Source organism: Fulvia fulva, chromosome 3 (assembly GCF_020509005.1).
Source record: "Fulvia fulva chromosome 3, complete sequence".
NCBI lineage: Eukaryota > Fungi > Ascomycota > Dothideomycetes > Mycosphaerellales > Mycosphaerellaceae > Fulvia > Fulvia fulva.
Genome location: NC_063014.1, coordinates 2,780,253 through 2,803,423, shown reverse-complemented (window position 1 = coordinate 2,803,423; position 23,171 = coordinate 2,780,253). Strand labels below are relative to the sequence as shown.

Below are 23,171 nucleotides of genomic sequence, written 5' to 3'. Positions count from 1 at the left end.
CATTGCGCACCTGATGCCTTGTGGGTGCGAAGAGCGGTTTGAAGGTCTTAACAAGATCTCTTTGCGAGCACTTGATGCCCTTAAGTCTGCAGTAGTGATAGGCTCCTACTATCTGATTCTTTTGAGGTGTTGAAAGGTGTTTAGTCATCTTGCAGTAGCTTCTCCAATCGGTGAATTACTCCGACAGGGACAATTATGTCAAGAATTACTACGACAGGGACCATTATGTATTTCTTACTCCGACAGGGACCTGCACGGTATCCATATTACTGCCATAGGGACTATTATTGCCTACGACACAAATGAAGGACTATAGCTAGGTAGAGCTTCCTATATCGCTTTAACCTACTCACCTGTTCTTATAGAGCAGGTTAAAGCGATATAGGAGCAACAAATCAAGTAGTATAGGTAGGCAAAGGAGAGTTAATAGCTATGTCTGTATAACCGTACTTTGCTTCGTTCTCTTATTACCTAGACCTTATCTAGTTATAGATGCCTTCCCTATACGATTTAACCTACTCTATTATAAGTAGGTACAAGCACGTAGTCGGGTAAGGTACAAGTCGAATAGATGTTCTATCTAAGGGAGGCGCGGAGGGCGCGAGAGTTATATACGGGCGCTAAGCCGCTAGTCGGATTAGTTAGCGGGCGCGAGGTCTAAGTACGTACCCGCGGGTTTAAGTAAATATACGCCGGTACGGTGACACTACCCCCCCCCTCTTAGAGTGCGCTCCGGAGTACTCTCCTCTCCTCTTATATCTGTCGTATCTATTATATCTCTTATTACCTTCGTAAATACCTTATTATCTATTAGACTATACGTCTTACTCTCTTTCTTATAAGCCCGGAGGCCTCGTTCTACCGGTATTAGAGCTATCGCTACTTGTACTAGTTAGCGCGCTATACGTATATCTATAGTATTCTTATTTAGTATCTAGTCTACGGGTAGTTAAAAATTAGGTAGCTTAGTTACTCTCGGGTAGTTATAGTAAAAGTCGGCTACGGAGGTAGCGGTAGTCTCGATAACCTAGTTCGTAGCTTTATAGGATAGCTTATTATATCTAATGTATTTCACTAAGTATTCCTAATATAGCTACTTACCTCCTACCGGTATTAGTCCTCGTAGCTATCTCTTCTTATAGTCTAGAATTTGCTTAACTTCCTATTAATAAGGTTTGGCGGGATCGGCTTTATATTATTCGTCGTCGACAATTCGGATCGGTAGTAGTACGGGTTATATCTGTCCTATAACCGGCGGATAAACTAGTATAAGAAGGTATAAGTAGAAGCGATTATCGATATTTAAAGTAGGTAGGAGCTCTACTTTATAAGTATTGCCCGGTAGTACCTCCGTAATTACGTATAGTCTAGACTACTTTACGTCTATCTTACGAGAAGGTCTCTCTATTGTCTAGTTCTTAGTGCTTACCTATACTTCGTCGCCTTCGGCGTACCGTAGTATAGGTATACGCGTCTAGTTTACGTACTTAGCTTAGACTACTTATACTAAGGCTATCTACTATCGTAAGTATTAGTATATCTCTTATATCTTAGCCGTAAACTTGTCCGCGGACTCGGCGTCTAGTCGCTATTTATATAGTATTAGTAGTATAGGTAAGTCTAAGTCAAACTTAGAGAACCTTAGATTACGCCTAGTATTAGTATAGAACGGCGAGACGCCTATTATTACGGACACTATATTGTTTGCTATAAACTTAGCTAATAGAGTCTAATCTAGCTAGTCGTCCTAGGTATAGTTAATAAAAATACGTAGGTATTGCTCTATTACTTTGTTCGTATTCTCCGACTATCTTTCTATTTCTAGGTAGAACGACGAAGATAGCTTTCGATTAATACTAAGTAGCGCGTATATCCTACGCTAGAATACGGAAACCTATTACGTACTACGATCCGAGACAATAGACTTCGGGAGCCTATGTCTACTAAATCTATACTTAAGGAATACTAGTACGTAATGCTGTACTATTATCGAGGTAATAGGAATAATATATTGCTCCTTAGTTAAGCGGTATATAACGGTTATAATGTTCTCGTACGTTTGTCCGTCGACTACGCTTATTCCCTTGTGTAGTTTAACTATAAATTTAATAGAGATATCCTCCTAAGCGCTAAATAGTACTAGTAGCGGTCTTAATAGCCCTAGGTACTAGATATTAGTGTTCTTATTCGTACGGTAAGCGTAGTAGGTACGTATATAGCTCTTAATAAATCGTACGATACCTAGCTAGGTATAGTTACGAGCTACTAATTTATACGTCTTCTCGTCCCCTAAGTAACTAGCTACTATATAGTCGTAGAAAGCCTATACAATACGAGTACGTACTAGGATTTCACCTTTATCTAGTTTGTCTTCTAACTCCGGAGGAACGAATAGGCTATAACTACTATATATATTCTTAATATATATTATACCTCTAACTAGAACTATATAACGGTTATCGATACGGTACTTCCTTAGTAAGGTATATAGATCATCTCGTTCTAGCTATTAAACGGCTTCCTTAGCCTCTAGTTACGTATAGAGTCCTCGAATAGCGGTCGTAAGCGGCCTTATAACGTTATTATTATATACCGATAACACTCTAGTAGACTATAGGTTTAGGATACGATCTAGGCCTAGTAATACCTAATACTGCTATTAGTTTCGTAGGTTATCTAGGTCTCTAGGCTTTAGTAAGTCCTATAAACGTCGGGTTAAGCTGTCTAGCTTAGTACCTTAAACTCCTAGCCTATAGACGATCTGAAAGAAGAACTACGAGAGAAACTCGGCCTAGTAAGCTTGTCTACGGTTTAATTACTTCGTACTTATAAACTATTCGAGGTTCTTATAATCGGAGTATATAAGCGTCGGCTTGTTCTTAGATTCCGGGTCTAGTAGATTCTTATAATTATCGGTACCGTATTCGTTAATAGTTAGCTCCGGTCGCTATTCCTCGAAAGCTTATATAATAGCTAGGAGCTCCTTATCGTAGATATTATAGTTATATTACTAGGGATCTATCTTCTTAGATATATAAGCGATAGGATGTAACACTCCTCGCTCGTTACGTTATAAGAGTACTACTACTATTACGTAATCTAAGGCATCTGTTTCTAGAATAGTCTCTCGCCCTAGGTAGAAGTGTTTCAAGGTAGGCGTATCGATAAATACTTGTTTTAATGCCTCGAACGCCTATTAATATACTAGAGACTAGTCCTATAGGATATTCTTCCTCGTAAGCTTCGTTATAGACAAGTAGATCTTGTTAAAATCCTTAATAAACCTACGGTAGAAGTTAGTAAACCCTATAAACTATTGAGAACATATAGGCCGCAGGACAAGTATATAGGTGTAGGTGTATTATATAACTAGATCACGTGACTAGGGTTTGCTAGCCTATAGGCTAGCAAATATCCGGACACCTAGTATCTACCTATACTAATACCGGCAATACTATATATAGATACACGCTATCCTATTAGGTCCTTCTTCGTCTTTCGTATAATCCGCCGTCTTCTACTACTACGTAACTCGTACCTATTTAATAGGTTATAAGCCCGAGTTAGCAACTCGGTATTTTACCCTCGACAAAGTCGTATTAGAGTTATTCCTCTTTAGAACAAAAGGAAGGCAGACTAGAGGCCGCACCCGCCTTGTATAGGAAGCTATAGCCGTGCTATAGGTGTATATAAGACGTAAAAGAGCCTAGTAAGGCACTGTTAGACTCCGAGTCAGGGAGCCTATACTAATACCTTAGACAAGTAGGCGAGCTTACTAAGAAGAGTCGCTCTCCGGACATCGCGTTCGTATCGACTAACTGTTTATTCTAAGAGAGCCGTAGTATCTCAGAAACCCCCTCTACTAAGAGAGTTACGCTATAGTGTCTTAGTACTAACACTATCCTTACGACCGACTTTCCTCGCTTTCTAGTAGATAGCTATTCTCTCTACTATTAACCTCGCGTTCGGTTCACCTCCTATCGATCTAATCGCGTACGACCGAATATATCCTATTACCTAAGGGTAGCTAACCTATCCCTTAACTTACAAAAATAGAGAACGAGACTAGGTTTATAAGAAAGAGAGTAGTACCTCTTCTAATAAGAGAGAACCACGAAACATAGTTCAAGCTAATAAGAATATACCTAGTATTAAAGTAGGTTAACTAGGTCCTCGAGGACATTATTACGGACATTCCTACTATAACCCTAGCGATACCCTCTATATTATCGGAGTCATCCCTTTCTTTAGATCAAGCAATAAGGAAGGCATCGTATAGACGGCACAATGTAACGGCCCTATATAAGATGTACATCTGTCTGTCGACAGATGACTAAGAGATGATATACGAGATCCGGTATACGAAGGAGTTATAGGAATAGGCTAAAGCTAAATATAAGAGAAGACTTCTCGCTACTAGAAGAAGTTTGCTTTAGCAATACATCAATTTCGTGATAATAGAGGACCAATCAATAGATGACGCCTAGTAGGAGCTTAGCTTAATTATAAGGAGGGCTGTTTCAATCTCGCCTTAGTTCTAAGACATTAAGACTAAGGACAGAAAGATCTAGCAACTCTTAGTAGCTCTACTAGACTCATTTGGCTCAATTCGCGATGCAATTAATGCCTAGGTGAATCTCTTACTACAAGACATTCTTACAATCCTTAGGGAGAAGCAAGAATTAATGATTTATTAAGGGACAGCTATGTTCGCTAAGAAGGGTTTCTAGGGCAAGCTCACGTACTATCTCTATAATAGTGACCATTTTATAAGCAAGTGCCTACACCTTTCTATAGCTTAGTAGGCTATTAGGAACAAGGACAAACTAGCTAGGGTTACCTACCCTACTAAGAGACAACCGTTACCACCTCGTAGGAGGTTATTATTACTAAACCTTCGTGATGTCCTTAAGGTAATAACGGACCTTACAAAGTAGATGAAGGAGAGCCGCAAGCCAAAGGCCTCCTCTAGTAAGCCTATAAGGGCCTATACGACCTAGGAAGACACATTAGACTCTGAGATACTATTAGAAGATAATAATGTTGATGAGGTTGCCTATTCTACTATAGAAGCCAAAGGCAAGTACCCCTCGTCCGAGTGGTTGCTTGACTCTTATATATCATTACATATAACTGACCAAGATTCACTATTTAGGACACTAAAGCCTCTTTAAAAGAGGAAGTGGATCAAGGTTAGGGGTGGCTATCTATAAGCTATATATATAGGAAGTGCAGTAATAGGTAGTCCTTCTAGAAAGCAAATTGTCTTAGAAAATGTCCTGTTTGTTCCTAGCCTTAGAGTTAGTCTTGTTTCGTGGAATTAGTTTAGCTAATAGTTTGCTATCTAACTACCTAGTTTCACCCTAAAATCCTTGTCTAGTAAACCCGTTGTCTAGACTAAACTTCGAGGAGGAGTACCGTTTATCTACTCGATCTCGGAAATTCTTAAGCTATAGTATACTAGTATACTCTCTTAAGAACGTAACGGTACCGCTATAGCTAATACTAAGTCCGAAGATTAGTAGGAGCTATAGTATAGAAGATGTATACACCTTAGCAAGGGACTGCTAAGAAACCTATATAGAGTCACTAATAAGAAAGATCCTATTCCTATTCCTTCTGAACACTAGAATTGTAAGGTCTGCTCCCTTATAAATATAAGGAAGTTCAAAGGACCTACTATAGAGAGGAAAGGGGAGAGGCTGGCCCTCATCTCTATTGATATCTATAGGCCTTTTTAGGGCGCAGTCTCTAGGCTAGGATATAAATATTGGCTTAAGATTGTAGACAACTTCTCTAGGAAGAAGTGGGTAATCCCTTTGAAGGCCAGGAGCGACGCTCCTATAGCCCTACGGGATTAGAAGGTCTAGGCAGAACGGTAGTCAAGGTGCTTTCTGTCTACGATCCGTAGTAATAGTACAAAGGAAATTCTCGCCTTACTAAAAGAGTAGGAGAAGGAGTTTAGTACTTAGATAGACACAACTGATGCCTATAACTCTCTTTAGAATAGACCTATAGAAAGGTCAATTTAAGCCTCTAAGAATATAGTCCGGGCTATACTTAAAGACTCTAGTATACTAGTTGAGTTCTAGCTAGAAGCTTTATAAGCACAGACTATGATCAGAAACAGACTGCCTAATAGTCCGATCATTAATAGTATTGCTCTTTTACTAGAAGAAGCCTTTACTAGCTAAGTACCGTCAGTCGACCATTTCCGCGTCTAGGGATGTAAAGCTATAGTCTATATAGACCTAAGAGCCTAACCTTAAGGCTTAAGGAGAGACAAGTTAATAAACCGAGGAAAAGAAGCCGTGTTTATAGGCTACTCAGAAAACACTACAAAACAATAGCTATTCTAGGATCCCGATATAAAAGCTATAAAAGCGTATAGTCACGTCGACTAGTTTAAGAATGAGAAGGGGGGAGATATAGATCTTGGTATCACCTTTACTAACTAGCCGAGTCGAGCGCTATAGCGCAATCCTATTAGGAGGAAGCCCTTTAGGGCGAAATTTTCCGATAGGGGATTATTAGAAACACCGTTACGAAGGCTAGGAGAAAATATTAAGGCGGTTTTAATACTATCGAAGGCCGATAACGGTGGATCTATACAGAACCTACCCGAGTCATCAATACTATAGCAACCGCTGTCTATATAACTTCCCCCTCCCCTAAAGGACATTAGGGAATACTAGAAGTTTAGAGATTAGGGTACTCTAATAAAAGAAAAAGAAGATGTCGTTTAGTTCGACCTATCTAAACACCTAGCGCTACCTTAGGTTATAGGCAATAAGAGGTCAAGGGGGGACGGAGATAATAACTCTAAAGAGTATAAGGCTAAACACTATAAGGCTCTTATCGCCTAGATGTTCTATCTAGACCCTATAATAAGCTAGGTAGAGGAGATTCTAAACGACGTAGAAGAATATATATTTGCTACTATTAGGCAGGCCATAGCCTATTAGTAGGAAGTACTAATCCTAAAGTCCTATAAGGCAGCCGTAGGAGACCCCGAATAGGGACATATATAGAGAGAGGTAATCGAGAACGAACTTATTGCCTTAGTAAGTAACAACACCTAGGAAGCAGTTGTACCGCCAAAGGGTGCGAATCTAATTACTTCTAGGTAGGTCTTTGATGTGAAAAGAATGATTAGTAGAGCTATTAAGAAGTTTAAGGCAAGACTAGTTATAAGAGGGTTTTTATAGAAATATAGGGTTGACTTCGAAGAGACCTTTACACCTACTATTAGACATGATGCTCTCCGAGTATTCATAGCAGTAGTGTGTAAGAGAGATCTCGAGATGCACCTAGTAGATATGAATAATGCTTTTACCTAAAGTAGCCTCCTTAAAGACATCTATATAATCCTACCCCTAGGAGTTGAAGCACCTCTAAACATAGTGTTTAAGGTCCTACGAAGCCTTTATAGGCTTAAGCAAGCAGCTAGAGACTAGAACAAGCTCTATGTTACGAAGCTAGAGAAGATTAGATTTACCTAGTCCTAGGTAGATCTATACCTACTTGTCTATACGGATAGAGACCTTATAGTCCTTACCTATATAGATGACATACCTATTGCAGCTCCGAAGCTATTAGATATTTAGTAGTTTAAGGCTAAGCTTAGAAAAGTGTTTAAGATTAAAGATCTTAGTAAACCTACGAAGATCCTTAGAATAAGGATTACAAGAGACAGGTCCTAAGGCACTTTAAAGCTTGATTAAGGACACTATGTCTACGCTAACTTAGCTAAGATGAACATAGCTAGAGAGAAGGCTACGCTAACCTACTCACCTATAGAGAGCTACGAGCACTTAGTGCCTACGGTACCTATAGATAAGAGGTGTAACAAACAGGATTACTAGAGCTATAATAGTACCTAGATGTAGCTAATAACAATGACAAGGCTAGACTTAGTATTCCCCCTTAGAAGAATTAGCTTATATGTTACTAATCCCTCGCAGTAGTATATAAAGGCTTTAAAGAAGCTCTCCCGATACCTACGGTCGTACCTAGACCTAGGTCTTATATATAGAAAGGGAGGGGGCAATCTCTAGGGATACTCGGACTCTGACTACGCTATAGACAAAGTAGATAGAGTCTCAATTCTAGGATACGTGTGGTTCCTTTATAGATCACCTATATCCTAGATAAGTAGGAAGTAGAAGTCTATTATAACATTAATAATAGAAGCTGAGTTTATAGCTATAAACGTAGCCGCAAAGCAGTCACAATTTCTTGCTACTATCCTTAGGGAAATGGGGTGCCTAGAACTAGTAGGAAAGAGCTCTTTCTAGCCGAGTATAAGGGTAAGTAAGGGCACTGTTAACGAGCTAAGGCTAGTTAAGCTTATAGGTGACAACTAAGCCGCTTTAATACTTGTTAAAGATGCCTATATATATAAAAGGTCAAAGCATATTGATGTTACATATAACTATATTAGACATCTCTAGTAGTAGAAGAAGATTGTAGTAGACTACTACTATATAAAGGACATAGCTACTAATAGGTCAACAAAGCCCCTTAATAGCTAGTAGTTCTAAAACTTTATAAGGCAGCTCTAGCTTACGTAAAGGGATTATAGGAGACTATGTAGCCTAAGTGGGAGTATTGAGAACATACAGGCCGTAGGACAAGCATGTGGGTATAGGTGTGTTATGTGACTAGATCACGTAACTAGGGTTTGCTAGCCTATAGGCTAGTAAACATCCGGACACCTAGCATCTACCTACACTAACACCGGCGATACTATATATAGATACACGCTATCCTATTAGGTCCTTCTTCGTCTTTCGTATAATCCGCCGTCTTCTACTACTACGCAACTCGTATCTATTTAATATAAATAATAGGATATTAGTAACATTCGCGGATATAGGCTAATTCTTAACGTATTTAATCTTAGCTAGGTCTATCTTAATACCCTTATTTATAATAATAACACCTAGATAAGTAGTCTCGTGTCTAAAGAACTCGTATTTATTAATATCTAACTAGAGCCCGGCGGTATCTAGCTTTTATAGAACCTTTAGGACATATTAGATATACTCTTCTCTTATCTTACTAAAGACAAGTACGTTATTAAGGTAAAATAACACGAAGTTATCTAGAAACTGCCTTAGTATATCGTTTATAAATGACTGAAACGTTCCTAGTATATTATATAGTCTAAAAGGTATAACTACGTACTTAAACTACCTATATCTAGTAGTAAAGGCCGTTTTCTACTCGTCTCCTACTATAATACGAATACGATTAAACGTAGTAATAACATCTAGCTTAGTAAACTATTACGCGCTAGCAATACGATCTAAGGTCTCTTAAAATAGTAGAATCGGGTAGCGACTCTTTGTCGTAAGCGCGTTTAGAGCTCTATAGTCTACGTATACTCGTAGCCCTCTACCCGGCTTTTTAACTTTTAGAATAGGTGCTACTACTAGTAATACGCTTCTCTAAATAAAACCTTTCTTAAGTTAGTCGTCGATCTACTTCTTGATCACCTCGTTCTCTCGTATAGAGAAGGAGTATAGTCTTCGAAATAGCGGTATCTAACTATTCTTTAGCTTAATCTTATAGTCTACGCTAGGCCGTCGCGGTAGGACCTTATCTACTTCCTTACGGCTAAATAGCCTAGCCATTTCCCTAAACTATACTAGTAATAAAGGGATAGGATCCTAGTCTTTGTCCCTACCGTTTATAAAACGTTAATAGTCGTTAGCTAATATAGTAGAGGCGTTAAGTTACCGCTAGGTATAGTTACCCCGAGGCTCCTCCTATCTATCTATGTTTTCTTAAGTATTAGTATCTACTAATATCGCCGCGCTACCTCCTAGTACTAGCTTCGCTCTTATACCGAAAGCCTTTAGTATATACGCGGATAGCGGGTCTCGCGCGACTTACTTATTAAGATTTTCTTTCGGGTTAAACATCTATATTATATATACTTTATAGCCCTTCCTCCGGCTTATACGCCGAAGTGCTTCTATATTAATAGGCTTAATATCGATCTCCGGCTTAGTCTCGACCTTTAGTTCTTTCTTTATTCGACGCGCTAGGCGCTTAAGTGTTTTAACCCTATCGGCGGGTAGTAGCTAGCGGAAGTAATAAGACGGTTCCGGTTTATCGTAGGTATCGACGGTATATTATATTACTGCCTTCGTCGTATACGTCTCCTATACTACTATAAGTTCGTCTTTATCCTCTACGTAGGATTTGATATAATTAGATAGAGCTTAAGGTCGCGAACTCTCTAGTACTAGTATCTCGGTCTAAAGAACGCCTCTTAGTATAATACCCTTATTATTAATAGACTATACGTATACTAGTTCAGTTCCGAGTATATAGTTCTGTCGACAATATAGTAAGAATAGGGTTATAGTTCCTAACGTATAGTAGAACGTAGGTTATTACTCGTCGTACTAGGGACGGCCGAGGACTATATTATATTCTAGTAATACGTAGTAGCTAGACCTAGTCTCTACGTAGTTACTAATCTGAATCTATACCGTTGTTCTATAAGTAATGAGGTTACTAGTAGGTCGGCTATCTACTAATATTAGCCTTAACGGGCTAGGTAGCTATATTATATTAAGGTTGTTCTTATACGTAAAGTCGATATTAAAGTACGTAGAGTTAGTACTATTATTATAAAGGGTTTGAGTAGGGATCTTTCTATTTACTATATATAGTATAACTAGATAAGAAGCTATTACTATTAGGACAAGAGCCTAGCCTATAAGATATAAGAGTAAAAGCGAGAATATAGGTACGAAGTGTAGGTACAAAGGGTATAGTATAATTGCTACACAAAACGAAAGACGAAGAAAGCAAGAGAGGCCTAGGGAAGGCTAGATATTTATACGCGACCCTCGCGAGTACGTGTCCCCGTATTAATAGGGCTAACCCGTACGAAGCCGCGCTTAGTAGCTTTGCTTAAAACCTTATTCTAACCTGCTCTACGTTCCGAGTCTTCTACGTGCGTCTTCTAGGGTCTAGCGTAGTCGCGGGTACTCGCGGGAGCGCCGTAAGTCATATAGTTACGAGCTAAAGTAAATCTGTTAAGGTTTAGTAGAGTAGTGAATTTAGAGGGCTAGGTCCCGTAGTAAATGTTACGGGGTATATAATTCTTAGCGCTTATATACTAAGCTAGACTTTTACTTCTTAACGACTTCTAAGTACTCTAAGGCTCTTCTGTCCCTACCTTCTATATACTCTATAGGGAGACTATAATAGTAGCCCCCCTAAACAAAGCTAAGTTCCTACGAAGCCGTAGTAGTTCTATATATCGAGGATGTTTAGCTTTAGTACTAGGCCTAGGCCTAATATTATAGTCGATATACTATTAGTAAGCCCCGTCGAAGAGCTTAGATTTGAAGAGCCTACCGATATTGACTTCTAGGCCGTCTACGCGGGCGTAGTATTCTTCGATTACTTAACGATTAAAGATGATATATTAGATAGGTTCCTATAAGGTATCCTACTTAGGGTAACCTTACTATTCGACTTTATACTTGATTGGCGGTAGACCTTTAACGTCGTTAGGCTCTACGCGGATTCCCCGGATCTTACGGACGGTATAGTAGTTAGAAGGTAGGTTAATAGGCTCGTCGACTTCTACTTTATCGGGAGGACCTAGTATATCTTAGTTTTAGTTCGGGAATAGGTCCTTAGCCGACGGCCGAAGGCGTACGGGATAGAAGACGTCGTAAATCTTTATATTCGTAGGAAGAGCTAGACGGTAGGCGTATAAACTAATACGCTCGGTAATCTCAAAAGGACCTAGGTTCTTCTAGCTTAGCTTCTTAGAGGGGCGGTCCGTCTTAATGTTCTTAGAGTTAAGGTAGACTATATCGCCTACTTAGTAGTTAGGAGCTAGCTAGCGACGACGATTAGCTTAATCCTCGTAGATTACTTATACGTATACTATTTCGTCGTAGACTTCTTTATAGATCTATAAGAGTATAGTAGCGAACTCGTCTACTACTTGCTCGTTTACGTCTTCGGTAGGCGGGAGAGGCTCTTCTAGTTCTATACCTATACGAGGGTAGTAACCTCTCGTAGTATAGAAGGGAGAGTAGCTAGTAGTCTCCGAGTCCTAGTTACGAGTAGCGAACTCTACCGTAGGGATATACTAAGGCCAATCCTTCTAGTAGTAGTCGACGAAGTAACGAAGGACCTACTCGAGGATAGCGTTCGTAATTTCGGTCTAGCCGTCGGTCTATAGCTAAAAACTAGTCGAGAGGTTATACTTAATACCTAGGTTAGTATATAGACGCTTCTAGAAGTACGAGATGAACTAGGAGCCTCTGTTAGAGGTAATACTATCCGGGAGGCCTTAAAAACGCTAGACGAATTCGTAGAATAAGCGAGTAGTCCCCTTTACGGTTATACTCTAGTACGGGATTATATACCGGTCCTTAGAGTAACGGTCTACGATTACTAGAAGGGCCTTTGCCTTCACGCCGCTAAAGGTCTTGCCGTAAGGAAGATCGGTAATAAAGTCTATAGTAATATACTTCTACGGACGATTAGGAGCCGGGAGAGGGTATAAGAGACCGTAGGGGCGGTAGCGGTTAGCTTTAGCTCTTCGGTAAGTAGCGTAGTTTAGTACGTAGCGGCGGACGTCCTTCTAGGAGTACGGCTACTAGTAATACCTAGCGAGGAGCTTATAGGTCTTAGCTACGCCTAGGTGACCCCTAGAGGCGGAGTCGTAGACGATTTGAAGAATCTTAGCTCGGATATTAGAGCCTTCGGGCTACGGTACGTAAAGCTTCTTACGGAAGTAGACGACACCTTCTTAGAGCTCGTACTCGGATAGCGAGAAGCCCGGGAATGTCCTCGCGCTAGATTTAAGGGCCTAGACTAACTCTTAGGCGTCTAGGTCGGTATCGTACGCTATTCGTACTCGTACTATAATGCCTTTAGGTTGCTCCTTATTATTAAACCCCTTAAAGTCTAATTCGGATAAGTTATCGGTCGTTACTAAGCCCTCTTTATCGTCGTTTAAGTCCTTAGCGTCCGACGCGTATTCTTTAGGCTCGGATTCGTTATTACTTTCGTTAAGGTAGGTAGGAGCGAGTACGAGAGTAGTAAAGGAAGCGGCGAGCGTAGGCTAGCCGTTCGATAGGTACTCTCGAAGCTCGGAAGAGAGGTTATACTCTTTAATAACTTATTGCTCTACGATTTGCTAGGCCCCTCTTCGATTAACTAGAGAGTCACTAGGGCGGTAGGTAAGGGCGTCGGCTATCGAGTTAGCCTTACCGGGCGTATACGAGATTATAAAGTTAAACCGGGAGAGGAACTCGCTCTAGCGGGCCTAGCGACGATTAAGTAGCTTGCTCTTTATAAAGTAGACGAGGTTCTTATAGTCGGAGCTTACTTAGACGGGTATAGTAGAGCCTTCGAGCTCGGGGCGCTACTCTTTAAAAGCTTTAACGATAGCGAGAAGCTCTTTATCGTAGATCTCGTAGTTATACTCCGTAGCGGTCATCTTCTTAGAGAGGAAGGCGATAGGTAACTAGGGAGATTTAGGCGAGCGGCGTTATAGTAGGATACCGCCTACTACGCCGTCGGATACGTTAGTCTCTACACGGGTATCTAGTTCGAAATCGAAGTGCTATAGAAGCGGGTTCTTAACAAACTTCGCTTTAAGCAAGTCAAAAGCCTCCTAGCATTCGTCGGTCTAGGCAAACTTCTTACCCTTACGCGTAAGCTTCGTTAAAGGGCGTACTACGCCCGAGAATACGTAGATAAAGCGGCGGTAGAAGTTAGTAAAGCCTAGGAAACTCTAGACCTCCTTAACGTTCGTAGGAGTATCCTATTCGACGATAGCGTCGATCTTCTCTTAGTCTATCTTAATGCCGTCTACGGTAATAATTAAACTAAGGAACTTGACTTCGGTCTTCTTAAACTCGTACTTATCGATATCGAGCTATAAGCCGGCGTCTACGAGCTTCTAAAGGACCTTATAGACGTGCTCGCGGTACTCCTCCTTAGTCTCGCTATAGACTAGGATGTCGTCGATATAGGTAGTATAGAACTAATCGAGGAACTCCTAAAGGATGTCGTTAATAAAGTTCTAGAAGGTACTAGGCCCGTTATAAAAGCCGAAGGGTATAATGAGCGACTCGAATAGCCCGTAGCGAGTACGGAAGGCTATAAGATACTCGTGTCCTTCTACTATTTATAACTTATTAAACGTAGCGATGGCATCGAGCTTAGTAAAGTACTTAGCCTTAGAGAGGCGCTCGAGCGTCTCCTAAATTAACGGTATTAGGTAGCGGTTCTTCTTTATAATAGCGTTTAAGCCTTAGTAGTCTACGTAGAAGCGTAGGCTACCGCCGGGCTTCTTAACGAACATAACGGGACTACTAGCGCTAGAACGGCTCGCTCGAATAAACCCCTTCTTTAGGTTCTCTTTGAGGTATCTCTTAAGGACGATAAGCTCTTCTCGGGATATAGAATATAGCGGTCCGAACGGTATCTCTATACCTTCTTCTAGCTTAATCTTATAGTCGTAAGGGCGATAAGGAGGCAGCTCGTCTACAGCTTTAGTATCGAATACGTAGAGGATGTAGTGTACCTAAGGAGGGACCTTCGTAGTAGGGTCGGTAGGTATACGCTTCTTATCGAGCTTCTCGAGGGCGATATCGATATCGCGGAGAGAGGCGGCGAAGACTTAAGCTTTAGGCTACTCGGTAGTAGTAGTAAAGGTAGCGGCGTTTACCTAGAAGATCTTAGTATACTTAGGACCGCGCTAAGGCGGCGGAGAAGGCGGAGGTACCGGAGGAGCTTCTAGAGGGAAGCTAATAGTAAGGGAAGTCTAGTCGATAATAGGTTAGTATCGTCTAAACTAGGGGAGGCCGAGGATAAACTTCTAATACGGTAGGGACGTAAGGAAGCTAGTAATCGACATACGCTTTCCTCCGAGAGTGATTAACGTATATTTAATATAAGTAATCTTACTAGTAGTAGTCTCCGTACCGTTAAAGAGTTCAAGAGTACGAGGGTACTTTAGTTCCTAGGGTTCGAGGTTAAGAGAGGTCGCGAGTTCATAGTCTATAAAAGACTCGCCTAGTACGCTAGTGTCTATAAGAGTGAGATTAGAAGAAGAGAGTTTCTTTAAGCCGATATTTATATTCGTAACAAACGGTTTGTAAGCGTAGTCCTTACCCGTCTCGTCGTATAGGTCTAGCTATACTATATTAATCCTTAACTTCTTTCCTCTCTTTACTTTCGGTAAACGTTATTCTTAGTCTTTATCGCGTCGATAAGGAAGACCTAGGCTTTTTCCTACTTGGCGGGAGTAGTAGGAGTAGGCTCGATAGCGCTAATAGCGCCGCGAACCGGGTTACGGGCGTTACGGGTAGCGAGCTACGGATAGTTAACTACGATATAGCCTAGACCGCCGTAGTAGGTATAGAGTCCGGCCTAGCGACGGCGAAGCTTCTCTTCGGGAGTAAGCTTACCGTTAACGAGGCCCTAGACTCGAGGGACGGCGGTACTAGCGCTAAGATCTATAGCGTTACCTATAGAGACGGGAGGGAGAGCCGTAGGAGCGGCGGCGCCTAGTAGAGTAGCGAAGTGGCTTCCGGGACTACGAGGCTAACGACCTTAAGAACGGGAAGCGAGGAGAGAGGCGGTATATTTTATATTAGAGTCGAGGCGCTAGTAGGTCTCGACGAGCTTATAAAAGCTTATAGTACCGACGTCCTTATCCTCGAGGGCTCGAAGAAGCTCTACTAATAAGCTACGGCGGAGATTGCTCTTCTTAGTCTCTTCGTTATAGCCGGTAAACCCGATGTCGCGGTTAAAGGCCGTAAGGTACTCGGCGAAGCTCTTATTCTTCTAGAGGAGGTTATAGATAGCGTTCTAGCCGGTAGCTCTACGGTCTAGATTACTAAAGGTAGTACGGAGGTCCTATATTAAGGTAAGGACGTCCGGGTAGCCGATAGTCTACGTAGCGTTATCGATATAGTATTATACCTAAGCCGCGGCGTCTCCCCGAAGGAGGGAGAAGACGTACGTAACTTTGTCCTTCTCTTACGGAAAGTGGTCGGTATTAGCTAATAGCTTAATAGTAAGCTATGTCTTAAATGCCTTAAACTTACTCTTATTACCGTCGAACTCGTCTAGGTTGTTAACCTTCTTAGAGAAGTACTAGCGGCGGTTATCGTCGGCGTACGGGGCGAGGTTCTAGAAGGTGTTCATAATACCTTAAAGGTATATTACTTAGTTATTTGCTTGCTCGACCTACTAGGCGGTCTCGCGGAAAGAGGAGACGGTACGGTTAATAAGAGCGTAGACGGTATTAGGGTTAGCGTTTACCTAGGTACTAAAGGTAGCGGCGTTCGAGAAGGGGATATTAGCCTACTTACTAAAGTGGAATAGAGTGTCTTACTTATCGAGGTTGACACCTCTATCGGTAGCGTAGTCACCTATAAGGATAACTCGAGTAGTTAATAGTTTATTAGTCTTTCGTAATGTTAGGGCGAGAGCCTAGCCTATAAGATATAAGAGTAAAAGCGAGAATGTAGGTACGAAGTGTAGGTACAAAGGGTATAGTATAATTGCTACATAAAACAAAAGACGAAGAAAGTAAGAGAGGCCTAGAGAAGGCTAGATATTTATACGCGACCCTCGCGAGTACGTGTCCCCGTATTAATAGGGCTAACCCGTACGAAGCCGCGCTTAGTAGCTTTACTTAAAACCTTATTCTAACCTGCCCTACGTTCCGAGTCTTCTACGTGCTTCTTCTAGGGTCTAGCGTAGTCGCGGGTACTCGCGGGAGCGCCGTAAGTCATATAGTTACGAGCTAAAGTAAATCTGTTAAGGTTTAGTAGAGTAGTGAATTTAGAGGGCTAGGTCCCGTAGTAAATGTTACGGGGTATATAATTCTTAGCGCTTATATACTAAGCTAGACTTTCACTTCTTAACGACTTCTAAGTACTCTAAGGCTCTTCTGTCCCTACCTTCTATACACTCTATAGGGAGACTATAACAATTACCGGATTGTGTTTATCTATAGAGTAGTCTATAGCTAGTAGGGAGTATACTAATATACTTAAAACCTTGCCTCTCTTAGGAGGCCTATATTTATGTTTATACTTTTTCTCGTTTTCTCGTAACTCTAACTCGTACGGTCTACTACGTGTTACGCTTACGGAGTAGACTAGGCGTTTCCCGCGCTACCGGTATTATTAGCGTTACTACTATTACTACCGTTACGGCGGTTATTACTTAGGTTATAGCCTAGCGTAAATAGGCGGCGGGCGATATCTCGAAGGGGGTACTAATTAGTATCGACACGGCGGTGACCTTCTGATTCGCATTTTAAGCACCGATTCTAATCGATATATTCCTAGGCGCGAGTAGTATCTAAAGGTTAGATATACTAAAATACCTAAGGTCGATCAGCCTACTTAGTCTTAGCGTTCGGGTTAGTATTGTTCCCGCTACTACCCGAAGCTATATCCTTCTTATCGTCGTTACCCTTAGTAGTCTTCTTATTACCTTAGGTCTTATTACTATTACCGGTCTTACCGTACTTAAGGTCGAACGCCTTAAACTTATCCTCGTAGTTATATAGCGTAGACACGACTTGCTTAAGGGTTATATTAACTATATCCTCGTTTATAATACGGTTATCGTAGCGCGAGTTTAACTTACGGAGTAGAAAGTCCTTCTTAAGTTTCTTTTCCTTCGCGCCGTTATTAAGGTTAATAATATTAGCGTTCTTACGGAAGGATAGGTAGAAGTTACTAAACTTCTCCTTATTACCCTACTATAGACTATTAAGCTTAGTTATAGTATTAGTATAGGTATTACGGGTACCGTAGCGCCGGGCTAGATCTTCTATTATCTTATCTATAGAAGCGTACTAAGTAGTCGTACCTTCCGTAGACTTAGTAAGACTAGGGATCTTTAAGTCGATATAGGTCTATATACCGTTATTTAACTAGCTCTAGACGTTCTAGAGGGAGTCCTTTATAGTACGGTACTTCGAGGCTTAGAGCTTAGCTTCGATAGTACGCTACTACTCTTAGAACTTAATATTATCGCTCTTTAGATCGAACTTAGTAGGGGCCTTTAGCTCGTTAGAGGACTTGATACTAGTAGTTATATCGGCGTCGTAAGTCGTATATACGGAGATAGGGTTACTATCTAAGTCGGTACTCGGGCGATTCTTCCTACCCTTACGACTACCGTCCTTACGGCTATTCTTACGGCCCTTATTACCGTCGTCCTCGTCTAATAAGTCCGATAAACCCGGGTCCGACTTCTTCTTATTAGGCTTACCTCTATTTTACTAACGCTCTAGTGACTCTTTAGACTCGGTTCGCTAAGGTAGTAGGTCTTACTTTTCCTTAGACCGGCTACGGTCCTTCTCTTACTTCTTAAGCTTAGTAATACGCTTCTCGGCTACTACGAGCTTAGTCTCGGTCTCTACTAGCTTGCTCTCCGCTACCTTATACTACGTACGATATACCTTCTTTATATCTTTAGCCCTTATTAGCTCGTCTAGATCGATAACGATAGTATTATCGCGCTTAGCGATCTCCTCCTTTAGTCGCGTAACCTCCTCTTCTAGGGACTATCTAGTCGCCTATTCCGTATTGATTATATCCTCGAGTCGGTCTATCTAGTCCTTAGTATCTTACGCCTTACGGAGGTTAATACGGTTAGCTATATCGAGAGTAGTATTAAGTTTATACGTACGTCGGTAATCGGACTCGATATTATAGAGGATCTTATAGATCTACTAGGGATAGTTATTAACCGTCTTCTTAAACTTGTCTATATTCAACCCGTTTAACGAGTCGAAGGCTTCCTAGAAGTTGTCGATAGTAACCCTCCTCTTCCTCGGTACCTTAGTACCCTTATCTTCTATCTTATCCTCGATAAACTCCGCCCTATATAGATTAGCTAAGTTTAGCTCTATCTCGACCTCCTCTTCCTTAATCGCCTTAAGTTAGTCGAATACCTTCTTATACTACTTACGGTACTAGTTATTCTCGTCGAGGAGCCTATTTACGATATTTTCTTTACGTCCTTAAGTCTACGTCGCCGGGTTCGCGCTATCGTCGTCGGGTAGATCGGAGAGTAGGGTAAAGAAGGATAATCTATTAAGGGACGCGCGATAAACGCGTCTATTAGTGTTCTCTATACTTACGCCTAGTACGCCGGTACTAGTCTATCTCGCTATTATTACTATATTGGCTATAATCTACTTTAAGGTACGACTTAGCGAGTACGACACCTAATCTTAGTACTTCCTCGTATACTATCGTAGTTTCTCTATAATCTCCCGAATATAGCTTCTCGTGTCTCTCTATACGTTAGTAATAATCTATTCGAAGTGTTATAAGTAGGTATAAGTATATAGTCGGGTAAGATATAAGTCGAATAGATATTCTATCTAAGGGAGGCGCGGAGGGCGTAAGAGTTATATACGGGCGCTAAGCCGCTAGTCGGATTAGTTAGCGGGCGTGAGGTCTAGGTACGTACCCGCGGGTTTAAGTAAATATACGCCGGTACGGTAACATACTCTATAAGAATAGGTAAGTAGGTTATATAATATAGAGAAGTAGTATAATATATTTGATCGCCTAGCTTATAGCCCTCCCTTAGCGCTCTTATTCCTTAGACCTTATATAGTTATAGGCACTATATCTAGTATAATTTTACCTACTTACTTATCCTTACGGAGTAGGTTAAATTATACTAGATAGGGTAATACTATAACGTATATAATTGCCGAGCCTACTAGCCCTATAGTCGAGCGTTACTATTGTCGTAACGTAGGTAGTAAAGAGGCTATATACTTATATCCTATTCTTATATCCTATACTTATACCCTACCCTTATATATATAATAACCTACGCTACGCTATTATCTAGCGATGTCTATCTTCTCGGCTATACCTTTTATACTGCTCGCTCTCTATACTATTATATATACCCTCTTATAACTACTCGTAATACTATAGTAAGTATAAGAACTATACGAGCGATATAATAAGTAACGGCGGCGGCGACTTCGATATAGGCTCCGGCTATAATATATATATCAAATTATATCCTCGGCTTTAATTAAGATACTTTACGTTAAGTATCGAGTAACGATCTAATATATTACTAGTACTAATAACGACGACGAAGACGGTACGGCTAGTCCCTCCTCTACGTAAGTCTTACTCCTTAGCCTCGAATACGATAAGTAAGCTTACCGTTCTCTTAACCCTTTACGACCTCGAAGCTAATATATCTTAGCGTACCGCTACCTACTCCTAAGAAGAAGAGAGGTCGTCCTACGGGTACGACGAAAGTTACTCGTAGGCGACCTCTAGCCGCTAGTAAGTAGTAGTCGTAGTCTACTACGAAGTAGGTAGCTTACGAGCTAAATACTTATCTTAATAAGAACGTTACTAGTAAGCTTTATAAAGCTATATACGTTAGTAATATTATAGAGCGCTCTAAGCTTCGTAAAGCTCGCCTAATACTATACCGTCGCTATATTAGCCGTGTCGCCGAGGGTAATACGAGTGATAGGTACTGCCGTTACTCTATAGCTAGTCGTTCTACTGTCGGCGTTCGCGTCGACACTATAAATCGGTGTGCCTAGTGCCGCTACTAAGGTAAGAATTATGATTAGCTTTAGGGTGTGTCTGTCTGTCTCTGCTCTACTCGAATGAACTCTCTTGGCCGCGTATCGTCTTATTAACCTGCTCTTATTGTGTCATTAATCTGCTCGCATTGTCTTATTAACCTGCGCGTATCGTCTTATTGCCCTGCTCGTGTCCCTCGTTCATTCACCTCTACTGAATTAACCTGCTCGCGCTGCTCGTGCCTCTCGTGCATTCATCTCTACGATTAACCTGCTCGTATCGTCTCATTGCCCTGCTCGTGCCTCTCGTGCATTCACCTCCACGATTAACCTACTCATAGCTGTGTAGCTCACGATCATTCGCCTTCACAAGGCCATGCGTTTCTGGCCTTGCCCTAACTCATTTAACGTGCTCTGCTGGAATGGGAGAGCAGGTTAAATGGGTTGGGGTGAGAATGCGACGATGTGGCAATAATGGTCCCTGTGGCAGTAATATGGATACCGTGCAGGTCCCTGTCGGAGTAAGAAATACATAATGGTCCCTGTCGTAGTAATTCTTGACATAATTGTCCCTGTCGGAGTAATTCACCGCTTCTCCAATCCAAGAAACAGGTGAAAAGTTTGCGACGGTAGCATGCGACAACAACACCACATATAGCCAATCCAAGCACGACAATTTGTTCAGTGATGTATCCAGATACGTATATAAATTTGCTGGTTGCAATGGGCCTGATATTGGATAAAGAAAACACGATTGAAGATGTGGTGTTGTTTTTTGGTCGAGGTGAGCGCTTTGGTCCGTATGACGCGTGTCAGTGACCAGTGGCTCGAGTGGTTGGTGTGTTCTAGCGGTGCCCACCGCAGCGCATCTGGTGACATCGTCGATTGCCGCGCATTCACGCTGTATACATACATGTACCCACATTCACTATCGACGAACTGCACGGTGCACCCCTCCCCAGGACCCCAGCACGATTCAAGGATGGGCATGTCAGCCCACTAACGCCGTCCTGCACTCCTCAATCTTGGACTTGGCGTGCTCCTCCGTTCAGCTTCGCCGACCAACACTCTCTCACTGAGCACCGTCCAAGAACACGGTCGTGGATGATGTCGGCATCCACGACCACCACCCCGGCGGTGTCGCCCCCTCCTACCCAGTCCGGCGAGTCAAAAGGTGGCGGGGGAGGGCCCACGAGCTCGCCTCTCCTCTTCTTCGTCGCCCTGGGATTCGGCGTCGTGTTTACTAACCTATGGTAAGTAGACATGCCTGTCTGACCCGGTAGCTTCCGCAACCTGCGCACAGTAGTTCATGACGCTAACTCGAGGTCACACTACAGGATCATCGTCGGTGTTAAGTACTGCTTCAGATATAACCAACGCAATCGCGCCGCACGTGCTCTTAACGAAAATGGCGAACCCATCGACCTCAGCCAGATGCCGAATCCACGACGAAGGCGACGCGAAAAGAAGCTCATGTCTATGGAAGAGGTGAATGAGCGATTTCCATTGACCAAGTACAACACGTGGCGATCGAGTCGAGAGGCCAAAGGCTTACCTGCAGAGGGTGGCGTGACAGCTCCGACGAGCACGGCAGGCAGTCTGAAAGACGAGGAAGGGACGATCGATACTACATTACCGAAACAATCGACGGACACTGCGCGGCCGCAGACTGCGCTCAGCATCGCACAACAAGACCACGCCAATGCTCATGCAACGATACCCCCGAGGCTTTCGACAGATGGACTGGCGACATCGAGCGGTGAGAAGCATGCAGAGAACACCGTTATCGAACGGACCGAGACGGCAGAAACTGTGGACACTCTAAAAGATCGCAATGCTTCGGTGGCGAGCGGGATTGACGAGGATGACGATGACCCTATTCGTACCGCAGCACCGCCTGAGATGCTTGCAGCACCCGGCGACTCTTGCGCGATCTGCTTGGACACATTGGATGACGACGATGATGTACGAGGACTCACCTGTGGGCACGCATTCCATGGTTCTTGCGTCGACCCGTGGCTCACCAGCAGGAGAGCGTGTTGTCCGTTGTGCAAGGCCGATTACTATGTGCCAAAGGTTCGCCCCGAGGACGATGCAACGAGGAACGGGCGAACACCACTGCAGCAACCTGCGAATGTATGGGTTGCTGGGCGAGGAAGACCTTTTACGCCGCGAATGCTCTTTGCGCCTCGATTCTTCATGAGCGATACCAACCAGCAGAACTCCTACAATCCGACCCCTGCACGACAAGAGAGGACACGGCGAGAACAAGACGCGGACCCTGCAGCAGAGCGACAAGAGGCGACTTCTCGCACGTGGAGGTCGCGCTTGCCTACAATGTCGATGCCTCGCTTTGGGCGGCGGAATCGACAGCAACAGGGCGAGCAGAACGGTCCAGTCGAGGTGACACCAACGCAACTCGAATCTGGCACCGTTCGTTGAACATGGTGCACCATATTATTCGGCATGCATGTTCCACTATCCCAGGGGGACTTCCTCGCCCTCCTAGCGAAGCGCGACAAAAATTCATTGTTTTTCAGCGAGATCACGGGCATACGATTGACGA

At 42.4% G+C, this 23,171-nt stretch overlaps 1 protein-coding gene across 1 annotated transcript; it reads left to right on the top strand.

Annotated features, from left to right (window-relative positions):
- Positions 1–21,709: 21,709 nt before the first annotated feature.
- Positions 21,710–23,047, top strand: CLAFUR5_08210 (E3 ubiquitin-protein ligase; the record flags this gene model as incomplete). Its single annotated transcript, XM_047907358.1, has 2 exons — positions 21,710–21,858; positions 21,943–23,047. The coding sequence occupies 2 exons, from the start codon at positions 21,710–21,712 to the stop codon at positions 23,045–23,047; spliced, it is 1,254 nt and encodes a 417-aa protein (XP_047759733.1).
- Positions 23,048–23,171: the final 124 nt, after the last annotated feature.